We start from the raw sequence: 16,463 nt of genomic DNA, 5'->3' as shown, positions 1-16,463 counted from the left end.
CCTATTTTTAGTTTTAATTGTTGTCTAAAAAGTGCTATTTATTATTACCAAAATCCGGTCAATTCAAGACATAATTATATTACTAGACTTCTATAATAACTAGAAGTTAATTAACTTACCCTATATAAAGTATTGATAACGTCTTATTATAAGGTTTCTAACATATTATTGAATAGTTTAGTTGAGAATGTTTACTACGTTTAAGGAGAAAAAATTGGACACTTATTTTAAGTAATATGTATAACGTTGAGTTAAAAAAGGTACTTGAGTTACTTCGGAGAGCATAAATAACTACGGAAATGATTTTCAATGCTTTTCTTCCGTAAAACTTGTACGTACTGGAATTAAATTGCTATATTAAACAAAAGGTATGTATAGTACGTTTCACACATCCATGTAAATGATGGTAGAGTGGTGGTAACGTTAACAATCTTCTGTCCCCTAGTTTATTGAGAAACTGCGACAACAGGCAAAGATTATTTTACTACGACTTATAGTATAGAGTACATTTATTACGTTGATTTATAAAATAAGGTTGTAATTATGTTTTTTTATAGGGAATGAATAATAATTTCTTTTAAAAGTAAATTGGGTATACTCATTTGAAAGTAAGTACTCGATTGAGTTCTTAGTATTATGCTAAGGTGAAGAGGCAGAAAATATGTAATACTTACGTTATTTTTATCTATTAACAAAAATTCTCAAAAAATACTACGCAATTTTTAATTTTTCAGTGCAAATTATTGTATATTACTGTTTCATTGTTTATTTATTTTGTTATGTTATTCTCATGTAATTAGCTTTAAGTCTTTAAATGAGAGTACCTAAATGATTCTTTAAACCTAGATTAATTAAGAGAAGTATCGTAAATTATTCACAGATTTGAGAAAATCATTCATTTAGAAAATCACTCTCGCTCTCAAGATTCTTAAGATGATTAAGGCTAAGGTATAAGGCATAAAACCCTATGACAGATCTGCACCATACGACATTCTTTGATAATTGTTACAGCCTAGAAAAGTAAACTGTATAGATATACATCAGAGCACATTTGTTTAGAAATAACGTATTCAGTTGGTTACCTTGTTAAAGGACAGGTAAGTCTTGTATTACGTAGTTATGGTTATTTTGTGTTTTATTATATACCATTGTTTTTCTAGAAACCTCTTTGGAATAGCTATTAAATGTTTTTTTTTAAGTTATATACATAAAATATATAGGTGATGATTGCATTCAAATAAATTAAGGTTAGAGACGAGTTGTATAAAATAGAGGTATGTTTGTGAAAACCTATGTGTTATGCAGTAAATTTTAGGTTCCAAACTTGCCAAATAATAAAATTTTTAAATATATTTCTTTGATGTAATTACTTCTCTGTACGGTAATACATTTAATCATTCTATATAATTTTATAATTATAAGTTATTCCTGTTGAATAAAACTGTATACCTTGTTTTTCCGCCTCGTATATCGCCTTTCATGGCGATATTTTGTTAATTTTCAGCTTATTTACGTAACTAATTAATTCTTAGTATTCTTAATATTAAAACATAATAAAACGCTTTGTGGTGGCAGATAACTAAATTATGTAAACGTCAATCAATATCAATTAATTATCCTCATTAATTAATTATTATTATTAATCAGTTTAGTACACCGTTCAATTAATTCATATTCTAAAAGGATTGATGTAATTTTGAATACATGTAATAATAATAATATATACGATATACATCAATATAGTACTGCTACAGATATAGACGTAGCATTTTTTCTATTACTTTTTAGTACTCTGTGCTATCTATAAACTTGACAATTTGAAGATAGTTCTCATTTATATGTAAGCGAATTTAATTGTAACATTTTATAAAGAACGGGCTTAAAACTAAAAAGTTATATACATTTTAATTTCTAACTAGAGCTATATGGTCGCTTTTTGTATTGTGTTAATCCCTCTTCTAACAAATAATAATATTTTATTTGTGGTAAAGGAAATTAAATGCTAAGTTAAAGATATTAGAAAATGTAGAGTTGCGAGTGTATCATCACTATTTATCATTTATTGCATCTACCTATAATGTAGATTAATATGGATTCCATGGGTATTCGTCTAATCTGGATAGAAATACTGCCTGTTTCCTTTTCCTCTCCCAGTACATTTCAGAAAATTTTCATGAGCAGTGGTGATCGTTTACAATCCTTTAAAACCAAATACAACCTTAAACATTTATTAATACACAACATTTAAGTCAAATTGCTTCGGTTTAGTTTTGGCGTAAGAAAACAAGGACAGGATATTATTAGGAATTATAAAGAATGGTTATTTTTATTGTGGTTCGCAATTAACGTGTTTTATGTAACTTCCCACAATTTTTATAATTAGCTGGAATGAGGGTCTTAAATCGTTAAAATGTAGGTATTACAAACTGTGCCGAATAAATTATTTTAAATTTGCTGTTTTTGAAGTGAAACGTCTTTAGGCGCATTAAGAGTTCAATTTCAAGGTCGCGTCATGGCAACACCGTCACGTCATGAATCTTGCCATTATTTTGTATATTTTTTGTATTGCAAAAAATAAATTTCATTACTTAATTCATTGATATGTCCGTCGTTCAGTTGTTTAAAAAACGACCAAACCCGTTCACAAAATTTATTTATATTTTTAAATTTTAAACTATCAGGTGATAATTATATTATATTTTCCGATGAATTTCTCAATAAATCGTATGCTTATTTTACAGTAATTTACGATAAGTACCTACGTACTATTAAGTCGATTATAGTATTTGCCTTACACGTAGGTGAGATTTTATTGGAATAAACACAAAAAATATCTTACGATGTACAAAAAAACGTTTTGGATGACACTTTTGTGAATAGAAGTAGCGTCATACAGGTACGTGAACTACTTGTCATAGACAAGTAGTATACCCAAAATATCGTGAGATATTTCATGTACAACCTTGGAAACGATTTGACAGAACTTGATGTAATTTTGCTTCGTGTATCTTGAACTATTGACTCGAAGATTAGTAGTTTAATGAAAGTCTTCACAAAAATGGAGAGATAAATGCAATTTGATTTGATAACATAGGTACCTACTAAATATTTTTAATAAAACTAAGAGCACTTAAATTAATCATAGAAAATATAGTCAAAGTATCTGCTTTTATCCTTTGAAAATATAATTATTACCCAGGACCATAATAACAATATTTTTCTTAACTTTCTTAATATCTATTTCTTCTAAACATATAAATCTAGACTATGCAGTATGCATATCACGTTCATACAACATAGTTCATACAATATAGCATTGACCTTGGCTTAATTGTATTTTAAAATAAAGCATAGACTTATAGTATCAGTTTTTCCTTGACCACTCGGGTCAGTTTTACTATACCTACCTACTCATAATAAACACGTATATCAAGCAAATATTTGTACAACCATTTATTACAACGGTAATGATCATATATTTGATTTTGCTATTATAAATATTATTCGTTTAACACGTCATACCATACCCGTTTATGTCATATTGATGATACAACTATTTTATAAAACCACAGTTTAAAACGGTAAAGGCGTTGAAGGTCAATGTTAAAATAGATATGGAATACAGTAAAATTATTAAACCATGAAAATTGTTTTTTGTTGTCATTATTTTTCCAATTTTTAAATCGTTAGAATTTTTTAGCTTTTTGGCCTATATTAACCATTAGAATAACAATTCAATTAAGAAAATCCTTCAAACGATTGAAAATTGTAATCAATTTGGTCCTCGATAATATTTACGAGCAATTCAAGTAAAAAGTTACGAATAGAGTCGATTATAATATCGATGCCTACCAAAATATAAATTACAAGAAGTGCAACCGAATTTTACTCACTCCTGTCATTACTTCAAATTATTTTTGTGCTCGGTTTAAAAGCCAGAAACACTTGAATCTCCTGAATTCCTCCGCACTGATATACCTCTTTACATTTTTCTATTACTATTTTATTCACTCTCAAGAGTAAACTTAGAGTTTGCGAACTTCTTCCATAAATTCTTACCATACAGCTTCATAATTTATTTTCCTGCTCTCACATATCTTGCTGTATAAAGGTATATTAATACCTTAAATACTATTTATTAAACACTTAATATAATCTATACTAATATTATAAAGCTGAAGAGTTTGTTTGTTTGTTTGTTTGAACGCGCTAATCTCGGGAACTACTGGTCCGATTTGAAAAAATCTTTCGGTGTTAGATAGCCCATTTATTCGAGGAAGGTTATAGGCTATATTTCATCACGCTACGACCAACAGGGGTGGAGCCACGGGGGTGAAACCGCGCGGAGCAGCTAGTATTATCATACGTATCGCATCGTCAATAATAATTATTATTTTATGAAGTAACATAATACTAGGTATTGAATATCATTAACCTATAAGATTTCTGATCAAAGGACAAGTATGGCTGATATGTATAATTTAAAATTAATTCTATATTTGTTTTTAAATTTGTTAAAAACTGCCTCTAAAATCTTACATTTTATGTGCACAAAATTAGAGGTGCAAATAATTAAAGCTTGTTGATATGTAACTTAATTTTTTCCCATTTTAGTGACTAATTCAGAGCATAGAGTCTAAAGGATGCTGAGGTTTTTTATGACTTTATAATATAATAAGGAAGGATATTTCAATATTATTGTTGAAGGCTGTTTATTTTTATGTTCTTGGAAAAAATAACTACAAAGGAGTGTAATAAAAATGGCTTCACCGAAAAATAATATTTGATAATTATTTAAATATTTTATTTCGACAATTTTCAAACATAAAATATTTTATTTTATTTATTTATGTATGCAATATACAACTCCATATTGCATACATACATCCATCGAAGTACCTATATATTATAGAATAAATTACCTACAGGACATTATAGGTATCATATTTACCCAGCAATTAAACCACAATATAAATGCAAAGCATTAAACTTGTGAATTCTATCCCTATTATTATCTAATTTTCAGTAACAATGGAAAATCTACCGCACCATCCGTTGATAGAAATATCAGCTGACGACGTTAGTAAAGCGAGAGAGTTTTATGGAATTAATGACGTGAACAGAATAAAGGAAAGTCTAGACGCTATAGACGAATGGTGCAAGAAACAAGACCATTTATCAGAGGCTTGCAAAGCATTAAGTAAGTTTACAGGAAAAGTTTAGTGATAAAATTCCGCTTTGGCGTTGGCACATTATGTCAATGCCTTTGTTTATTTGAACAAAGATTTAATGAAAAAACACTCTACATTAACGCCGTTCGCGTTAGTACACCGACGCATTCGCGAGTGGCATCGAAACAACGGAAAATCTGTCAGTAGTATGGCAGGTTTTCGCATATGATACGTCTCACTCTAGCACATAGATAGATGAAATAGTTGTGTCCTTGTCAGTATTGTTTCGCAAGGAACTGCGAAATGGCCATTACACAGACGCATTGCGAAAAAGTAGCGAAAACATTGCTGTTTACTAACGTTCCGCAGATATTTCGCTACGCAGTAGTTTCGCAGAGATTCGCTGCCACACGCGAATGCGTCGGTGTACTAACGGCGTAAACTAGAAATATTTAATAATAATCGGTATTAATATAAGCTATAGAATAATAAGCTGAATATTTTGTTTGTTTGCTTGAATGCGTTTATCTCAGGAATCATGGGTCTAATTTGAACTGTTAGATAGTTCATTTATCGAGGAATTCTTTAGGCTATATACCATCACGCTAAGACCAATAGGAGCGGAACGATGCGGGTAAAACCATGAGGCACAGGTAGTTAAATGCATGGGTGATTGGTGATTGTATTAGACTTATTGCTTAAAATTTAATAAACGTAATAAAACGATCATTATGTTCATAGAAAATATTTTAATGTAGTTGGAACAATCGTAATGAAACAATTCATGTAGCTAATATAATTATGGTAATTGTGCTAGTATAATTTATTGTCCGTTTTGAAAATTTAACAACAATCTATAAACGCTAAATTGAATTAAGTGTTAATAATTTCATTCACATGATTATTCAAAAAATAGTCTAAAGGGTTTAAATTTATATAGACTTTTTTCTGTTTGTTCAATATTGATATTGCTGCAATAATGTTGGTGTTACAATAATAAAATTCATCGTTTTTTTTAAAGCGGGCAAAAGCCTCCAGTCCTTGTGAAGGTGCCGACTGCCGGGCTCTGAAATAAAAAAAAAAGTATTTGTTTGTATAAAAATGCTTTTTTTTTATTTCACACAGTTTATTTCAACCTTAAACTAAAATATAATATATCTTATATAAAAAAAATCGTTTATTTGTTTCATAACACAGTGTACACTGTACAGTGTACAATCAGTTTTGAATATGAACAGTAAAATTGCATATATGCATATTATTATATAATAAATAAATGGGATACAGTCGCAGAATATTTCTCATCATTGCGTGAAGACGTTAACATTTATTATTCAATAAAATTTAATTTCAGATCGGAACATTCTAGAAAGAATATTGATTCTGTCTCGAGGATCTGTGGAAGCTACAAAGATTAAAATAGACAAAATGTTCACATCAAGAGCCATGATGCCGGAATTATGTATGAACCGAAGTGTGGAGGAATTTGAACCGCTTTGGGATTATGGGTACATTTTATTCTTATTTGCTACATAATTTATTACATTTAGATTTAATTTTGACAGCATGCATGTAGTCAAGAATCTATGCAATATTTTTTACGTATCACGGATGGATACACGTGTACAAATGTGAATATATTATAATGACCCTATCTTAGTTTTCATTACAGCAATTTATCATACTATAGGTTTTTACATTAATAATTATTGTAAGCCGGCATGTGAATAGTTCGTGCCTTTGAATAGTGAATTACAAATATTGCTATGTAAATTTTAAAGGCGTGTTAAATTTGGTTTTTACGGCAATAATAATTACGGAAATTGTTTATAGGTAAAAGGAAAACAACAATTGATAATTATAAGTAAGATAATTAATTATTATAGGTAATTATTATAGGTAATTATTATAGGACCAATCCAGGGTATTATTTATGCATATTATGCTGCTTACAGACTGTACGTGCCACTTCCAAAGCTGTACAAGATGGACCAATCCAGGGTGATGGTGACACAGTTTCTTTCGGAGAAATTAGAACAATTTAGCTTGTTGTCATACTTTCGGTATGCTTTTATGGTTAGTTTTGTTTTTTGTTTTAGCTTGGTTAGAAAATATATGTTTCTCAAATAAGGTAAATCTAGCGAAGGTCTGTGTTGCTGTGTCTAGTGGTAACTGTCCTATAGGCTATAAGTAAAAGGTCAAGTCTCCAAAGCTATATAATTGTAGGGACTAAAAAATTATATAATAATCTATGTCAATTATTACTCGCCCGTCATTATACCAAGCTATAAAAAAATAAAAATCTATTACCTATATTTTGTGTTGACTTGTAAAAGGGCTCTCATAGAGTTTGTTGAAAGACAAATTCATCTTCCTTTTATTTACGTTTATTGACTTATTTCAGAATCAATACAGTTACAGTTATAGTATATTAAATAGCTTAAAACTACGGCATAATTATTATATATAAACCTAATAACCTACTTACACTATAATATTAACATCATATCTCTTTGTTATGCTCTAAGAATCTCTAAAAGTATTTAATTACATTTTCTCTCTTTTCCAGATTGGAGAGTACAGGCTGCACTACGATTATTGTTTATCAGAAAGATATATCATCGATCTATCGAATATTCACATTGGGCTGCTTACAAAAGTAAACCCTATTCTGGTGAAAAAAGCAGAAGTGTTGTGTACGGTAAGTTTACTTGAAGATTATTAATAAAATTAGCTGCCTCATCAGACGTTATTTTTGTACTGTTATCCCTTTTTCATATTTTCCTTACCTTGGTCCATATCAAAAACGTTAAAAAATAGCCGAGGCAATTGGTCGAGCCGTTCTCGAATTTGCTTAGCCACATATTTGGTGATTCATTTTTATTAAATAGTAAAATATCAACTAATAAATAATATTATATTCTTTACAAATTAATGATGCTATTCACATTTCTACTATCCATCTTAATACTATTTATGAAAAAAATCGAACAAATAAAATATAATTATTTTGATTATATTGATATAAGCGCATACTGTATTTTTTAATTACAATGTTCACGACAAAAGAAAAAAGTATACACGTGTCTGAAATAAAAACATATTATAAAAAATAGGTCAGTTCAAGGATAATAACAAAAAGCTATGTAAAAACTTAAAAATATAATATTTACAATTATATGAAATAATTAAGTAATTTTTAGTGAATCAACGCAATACAATATTGTTTCAAAGATGCTCATGAGATAACTGTTATTTTTTAACTATGTAATCAGAAACAAATAACAAGTACCTAATAACATGAGTCAGATAGAATCGCATCACATTATAAAATATGGGATCATAATTCAAATAGTTAGTCGGATAATTTAAATTAAAATAAATAATTTTAACGAATCACTTTATTTATACCTCAAGATTTTATAATTACTTCAGCAGCCGATCCAATTAAAGTTCCACAGATGACACTTATAATGTGAAATGCATCAGCTCCATACTCCAAAATAAATCCTGTAAATAAACACAAATCCATTTAATTTTCAGGAAGGTTTCGGTACAAAAATAAAAGGCATTCACTTACTGAACGCGCCATCCTTCGTGGACAGGATTGTTTTTCTCATAAAGCAAGGTCTTAAGGAAAAGGTAGCGAGTCGGCTACACGTGCATAATTCATACGCCGACCTACATAAGCATATACCGAAAGAAATACTGCCAAAGGACTACGAGGGCGACGGCCCGAGTATATCTAAATTAGCAGGTAATGATACAACACACATAACTAATGCAAAGCCCGAATAACAATTTTGTTACATTCTCAACAGAGATATCAGGGTGTTACCATGATATCTTAAAGTATTACAGTAGTAACTTACCATGGTTAAAGCAGTTTTATTTCCAGTGTGGAAAAAGATGGGAAAAAGGATACTCCGCGAACTGGAAATAATACTGCTTTAAGGCATCATGGTAACCATACAGGAATGCAGGATTATCGTTACAGTAGGGTTTTATAACTAAAATTGCTCGGAAGTTTGTTTAATTAAGTTGAGCCCTATTTACTATGAAGTTTATGTTTTTGCAAGTAGCTTCAATGTGTCACAAGCTACTATTGTTTTGTGGGTTATAGGCAATGTGCAAAGGACTGGAAGGGTGCTGATAATGAAATGGAAACGTAATTAACTTATTAGTAGTTGATTCAGATGTATTATTATTTTGTGAATTGTCTATTGATTAGATATTATTTACTGCTAAATAGGAGAGATATTTTCGAGTGTAGATATTTGTGTATGTTCTACTTTGGCATGCCCTACATATAAAACTGCTGGACGGATTTTGACTTATAAGATGTTGTCGTAATCATCTCAATTGTGATAGTGGTATAGGCTACAAAAATTATTCGAAGTCGGATTTTTTGTTGTTTATAATAATGGATAATTCTTGTTTGCAATTGATAAATAATATATATTTTCTTATTTCATGTTAAAATTTATTCTAGAACAATGGAAAGAAATGCTAAGAACGGAAGAAGCGAGGCAGATAATAAAAGACAGCGACAAATTGGTAGCTGACGAGTCACGACGCAACACGTCAAAGTTCAACGAAGAGTATTTAGGAATGCCAGGATCGTTTAGGAAATTGAATGTAGATTAATCTAGGATTAAACACGTATTATTTATGGTGGTGTTAATGTAAATAAATTTATTGTAAGTTAAAAGGTGTTTTATTGAACGTAGAAATTAATAATGTTGAGATTTTAATGCATAAATGATATAAAATACGTGCGCGTCTGCTACATCTTATAGATAGGTACTACCTTACTGGAAAATAAGTTCACTTTAACATAATATTTTTTACTTGTAATTTCTAAGCATTGTAAATTGTAATAGAATGTTTTATTAATAATCATATTAATATTCAGTAAGTATTCATAATAATATACTTATAATAGCTTCTTATAATTTAACTATATTTTTATGTTACGAAAAATACGAAATCCCTCTTTCAAGGATCCAAAGTTTATTTAAAACTGCCACAAACTGAGCATCGCTTAAAACACATTTTAGGAGGCGCATCATAGGATGAACTTTCGATACACTTTATAATCCCTTGACCTTCTGGTTTTTACGTCATCATACATAATTTATTATGGCCCATTTCCTCGGTCCCTATCTTATAACATGATACATTTTATCCATACTAATATTATAAATGCGAAAGTAACTCTGTCTGTCTGTTACTCAATCACGCCATAACTACTGAACCAATTTGCATGAAATTTGGTATAGAGATATTTTGATACCCGGGAAAGACAAAGGCTACTTTTTACCCCGGGAATTAGGATAGGTTTTATTTCGGAAAACCCACGGGAACGGGAACTATGCGGGTTTTTCTTTGACTGCGCGGGCGAAGCTGCGGGTGGAAAGCTAGTATTGCTTTGTTACTTTAAGCTAGCGATGAGGTAAAGCAGATAACTGGAAAATAATTTTTAAGACTAAAACAATTAAAATTAACAATTTAAACAATTCACTACTAAAAATATTAGGTAGGTACTTAGGTACAGAAGGAAAAATAAAATTGGACTTTTCTTAAAGATATTTCTTTATAATATATATTTATCATGCTAACGAATTATTAGTTCAGAGAGAGAGAGAGAGAGAGAGAGAGAGCTGTGCCTACTATATTAATAGTATTAATTATTATATTCATCGATATCTAAGAAATGTCAATTTAAAAATATATGCACCTAATGGCGATTCAAATGCGTTTAAGAAAAAGTAGAGTCGATGAAAGAAATGTTTGAGTTAGAAATATGTAATGTTTTATTGAGTCTGATTTTAGTGTCATTCTATCAAAGGTGTATATATCATAGAAAATAAACACACACAAATATGGACAGGAAAATGATATAAGTTTACTGCGTAGTAAATCTTTGATCCGCTATAGAAGGTAACAAAATCTGACAAAAAAGCTTGATTTTATTTTTAATTTCTAATGACGCAAACATTCTTAGTAACTTAAATTGTGGGAACATTATGTTGATTATTTAATAAAAACGTGTATTGTTTAAATAATTTTTTTTTAAAGCCCATAAAATTTAGGGACGATATCTCCGCTTGCGAATAATGTTGATAGCTTATTTGATACCTTTATGAAAAATTTTATACATTATCTAGGTACCTAACTGATAGATACCGGATACGCTAAGCTGAACATTTGAGTAGGTGTAACACCGATTGTATTCTAGATCTGTCTTAGAAACCTACTTTTTAATACTTGGTTACCATTTAAATCTTAGCACACTGAACTATCTAAATTTTGTCTATTACATAATAAATATGTATTAGTATTTGAACATATTTTTATGCAAGTGAGTTTGTATTTGTATAAAAGTCTACATATTAAAAAATGACCATGTTTTAATATAGATAAGACAAGCGTATGACGATATATTTTAGATATTTTTTACCCAAACTTGTATCTCAATAAAAAATGTAGGCTCTAATGGCGTAGGTACTTAAAAATCACCTAGTCGAATTCACAGCAACCACTACTCAATACTCTATTAATTTACATAATATTATAAATATTATCGCTTTGAGTGTATAGAAAAAGTGTTCCTATAAATTTAGTATAAATTTTCTAGGTAATAAAAAGCTTATTAATATGGTTTAGGTAATTTAAAGAGCATCAAAGTATTTCACAACAATATGGTTTTTCAGCGAATAGTGTTTTTAAATGTAATTATTGCTCCAGGAAACTTACATAAACACGGAATAACAACAAACTATTGTTAACTGAGAAAAAAAAATGTTACGACAATCACAGTATGTATAAAATAATTTATTTCACACATTTCCGTGCGATTTTAGGAATTACATACATTTCCTAGGAATTGTATACAATGACGGATTACATACAATTCCGTTAACATATACAGTATTACCTATGATCACAGTCATGGCACATTGATACAAATACATTTTATTTTATCACAATCGATTTTAAAGTTTACTTTTAAGGCATTGACATTTGTGGCAATAAATACAATATTTTGTTTGAATCGTAATTTATATCAATATAAACTAGCATTAAACCGATAAAAAAATACCATAAAATAAATAAAATGTTAGCTGTTTAAAATTGGAGTTATTCTTTATACATTCAGTGGGCAAATTAATAAGGCAAAATAAATCGGAATAATCTTAATAAATATATTATAAAGGCGAAAGTTTGTAAGTATGGATGTATGGATGTTTGTTACTCTTTCACGTAAAAACTACTGAACCGATTACAATGAAATTTAGCACACATATAGAGGGTAACTTGAATTTACACATAGGATAGTTTTTATCCCGGAAATCCCAAGGGAACGGGGACTATGCGGGTTTTCCTTTGCAAACGCGGGCGAAGCCGCGGGCGGAAATCTAGTTATAAAATAATCAAAAACATTATTCTTCTCCTGTATAATACTAGAGATCTCTAAACGGTGGACTAGCTAAATTTTGATATGCGTAGCGTACAATAACATAATAAGGACTAATTGTTTGAAATCTTTATCTCTCTCTTCTTAAAGAAAATAGAGAGAGAGAGAGAGCTCTTTTCATTTTCACAGTGACGGTCATATTAGCACAAAAACAATTAAAAATTAGAACAAACTACACGAAATATGCTTTTACTTCTATTTGGAAATTAATGAAGCACCATTGATTAATTCTTCATTATTATTATCTTTAGGCATACAATTAGGGCCTTCTATTAGAGTGTTGGTCATAATCCTATCAAATATCTAATTCTTTGGTCATTTTCCAATACCAATCAGGCTACCAGAAGTTGACTTTTATTTGATGTCTGTACACAGTTAATTTTTGTTATATTATATTTATTTGTTTATTAATTGTATTGCTATAATTCATGAAATGAGCCTTATAGCAGCAGAAGCAGTAGAATGATTTAAATTAGCATGCAAAATTACGTGTAAGAGGTAGGTATGTGTGTATTCATGGTAACAAGATAATGTGAACGATTATTATAATAGACGTCTACTTTGTTGCTAATGTAAATAAACTAGGAAAAATACAAGAAGTAGGTACACAATTGCAGTTCTGATACCTATAATTTTTTTTATTTAGAATCTCCTCCGATTTCGTTATCGACTTATTAAGATTACAGGGAATTGTTTTTTTAACGTTCGGTACCCAAAGGGTAAAACGGGACCCTATTATCAACCCTCCGCTGTCTCTCTGTCTGTCTCCAGGCTGTCAGAAACCGTGATCATATAGATCTGATATAGATCATATTTTAAGCTTAAAAAATTCCTTATGAATTTATGTTAAAAACGCATGCAATTAAAATGAAACATTGAAAATATTGAGGTCATATTAAATTGAGCAATTATTAAATTTTAGCGTGTCAAAAATAAATAGTTCACTTGCAATGATTTTATACAAACTAGAAGGTCACTCGTATATGCGATTGATTTCTGAGTTTTTCTGTATAATTATTTAGTATCAAATACTACGTACACAGTGACCACTTTTTTATTGGAGCTGCTCAAGGTCAGCCCACGTAATATGATAATATTATAATATCTACGACTATGAGGTACCGTATGTCCAATTTTATATTGATTTAAGGAACAATGGATCAAGTTACCGTATTTCAATCACTGTATTCGATTTATATTAGTCAGTTATGTGTATTTTAAAACGGTGTATTTTTTGTGAACCCTAACTATCATGAAACTTGCGAATTGTATGTATTTTGAGAACAGTTTTAGGATACCAAAATACAAGTTTTACGTGGTATACTTGACATCTCAAAGCACCTAGGTCAACCCCCTAAAAAGAAAGCGATTTAATATAGCCTGTACCATTATAGGAGGCCCGTTTCCCAGCAGTGGGAGCATATAATATGGGCTGATAATGATGATATTGTTACGGAACCCTTAGCTTATTATTATTTATTACACTCGATGTAAACAATAATTATTTACATCAAGCAATTGCTTATAATCTTAATTTATGTAAAATGTGATTTGTGCTAGACCGTTTAACATATTTTTTACTACCTATTTTTCTAGCTTAGGTAATAAGGATTTTTTTTATTCATAATACGATAATTTGAAATATTATTTTTGTATTAAAAATGTAGCTTTAACATACAGTTTATAATTTAGGTTTAATAAATAAGGAAAATGTAGCTTTATTCAGAAAAATCTAGAGACCTGAACTTATATATAAAGAATGTAGGGCGATAATTTGATCTAAATAAATAAAACGTTTTATTTAATGCGTAATAAATAAGTTCTACTAATAACAGTAACCTTAAAAAGAGACCGGTAAGAATTAAACCGGTTTTTTGTTGTTTTAGTTTGTTTATTTAGGTATAACATAAGAGTGTTTACTTAGTTTTAAAAACAAGTTATTTTATTCAAAATGCACAATAAAAGCGTTGTTTTAATCGTTTTGAAAATAGGAAATAGATACCTAATCAATTGATTTACAGATCATAAGTACAATGAGATAGACAAGAAAATTTTAATTACCTAGTATTGTAATTTTTGTATCTTTTCTTTTTCTTTTTTTATTATTATTATTTATTCATTATTTATTCTCATTATAATTTACATAGAGTTTACATCTTTGTTTGTATGTATGTCCGTGCTGAACTGAAAAACCACTGCGCTTCAAATTTGGTTCAGAGATAGCTTGAGACCTGAGAAAGGACATGGGATAGGTTTTTTTTCTAGAAATCCCACGAGACCGTTCTCGTGATTCCGTAATCTATATAGGTAGGTTTTTCTTTTACTACACGAGCAAAGCCGCTGACGGAAAGCTGGCAATATGTGTGTTCATATTATGTATCTTACATTATATATATTATTTAAGAAACAATTGCTAGTATTGCAAATGTTGTTTTTATATTGACTTCATTTATTTCAATTACGTATCATTGAAAGTTTAATCAAAATTGATTCAGTTGTCGAACATAGAACTTCTTTATATCTTCACAAACAATTGGGTATATTTCTTTGTTTAATGCAAGTATTTTATGAATGTATTCATACTTCCTATGCAACTGGTTTCCTTATGGCATTACATTATATTTTTATATGAATCAAGTAGATTAATACAAAAATGCATAGATACACTTGTATTAACGCTAATTACAGCAATTTAATAATTCATTTATATACATATTATATATATCTACACTAATATTATAAAGAGGAAAACTTTGTTTGTTTGTTTGATTGTAATGAATAGGCTCATAAACTACTGGACCGATTTTAAAAATTCTTTCACCATTCGAAAGCTACATTATCCACGAGTAACATAGGCTAGGTTTTATCCCGGAAATCCTACGGGAACGGGAATTATCGGATTTTTCTTTGAAAACGCGGGCGAAGCCACAGGCGGAAAACTAGTATATATATATAAAGTTTTAACTCTGATTGCTTTGTAGGTATAAACTATATTCCATAAAGTGAAATCCCGTGTCCCCAAGTGGGGTAAGGGCTGCCCCTTACCCCACTTGGCATATGCGTACATTATGCGTACGTCTGTTTCACTGATCTATTTTCTTAAGAGACAAGTAGGTAATCAGCCTTCTGTGACCTGCCAGACTGAGAAATTTTTATTTTCTTCGTCTCCACCGGGAATCAAACCCAGGGCCCCGGTTCTGCGCTCAAGCATCAACCGCTGTACCAAGGAGGCGGTCACACATTACATACATACATTATATATATGTATGTGTATCGCACATAACACAAAGACAACATAAAATAACACTTCTTTATGCAGAATTTTTTTATCATTGTGATAATCACATGAAATTGATACTCGAGACAACCAAAGCACATTTATTTTGACAATAAATTTATATATTTTTATATATTTAGTTTGCTCTGGGTTTTTTTAATATTTTTTGTTGATAAAATATTTATACATACTTTTATATAACATCTGCATCGAAGATAACTGTTTATGCATTATTTTCCATGGTCAGTGGTTTTAGTTTACAATCACGTTTATTCAATTTATTTGTTAAATATAGATTTTATTTAACGATAATGATAATAATAATTAATAATTATATGATGATCCGATGAAGAATTTCCGTTTTACTTGGTTTAATAAATATCACGAAAAAAATATTATGAATTTAACAATTTAAAAATATAAAAAACTACAAATTTTTATGATTTGAAATTAAATTTTCCATAAATATTAATTTATAATTAAATGTTATGACGATATCCAGTAATTGCCAATAAAATAATCTATTAATATTCAT

General features: G+C 29.5%; 1 protein-coding gene across 1 annotated transcript; it reads left to right on the top strand.

The window, feature by feature from the left end:
* Positions 1 to 1,039: 1,039 nt before the first annotated feature.
* LOC123700507 lies at positions 1,040 to 9,882 on the top strand. Its single transcript, XM_045647740.1, has 7 exons — positions 1,040 to 1,097; positions 5,027 to 5,200; positions 6,526 to 6,679; positions 7,127 to 7,247; positions 7,741 to 7,872; positions 8,715 to 8,928; positions 9,664 to 9,882. Exons 2-7 carry the CDS (start codon positions 5,032 to 5,034, stop codon positions 9,816 to 9,818), a joined length of 945 nt encoding a protein of 314 aa, XP_045503696.1. The 5' UTR covers positions 1,040 to 1,097; positions 5,027 to 5,031; the 3' UTR covers positions 9,819 to 9,882.
* Positions 9,883 to 16,463: the final 6,581 nt, after the last annotated feature.

This window comes from Colias croceus, chromosome 19 (genome assembly GCF_905220415.1).
Source record: "Colias croceus chromosome 19, ilColCroc2.1".
In the NCBI taxonomy this organism is placed as follows: domain Eukaryota; kingdom Metazoa; phylum Arthropoda; class Insecta; order Lepidoptera; family Pieridae; genus Colias; species Colias croceus.
Note: the sequence above shows the minus strand (reverse complement) of the source record. Positions and strands in the feature narration are given on the sequence as shown.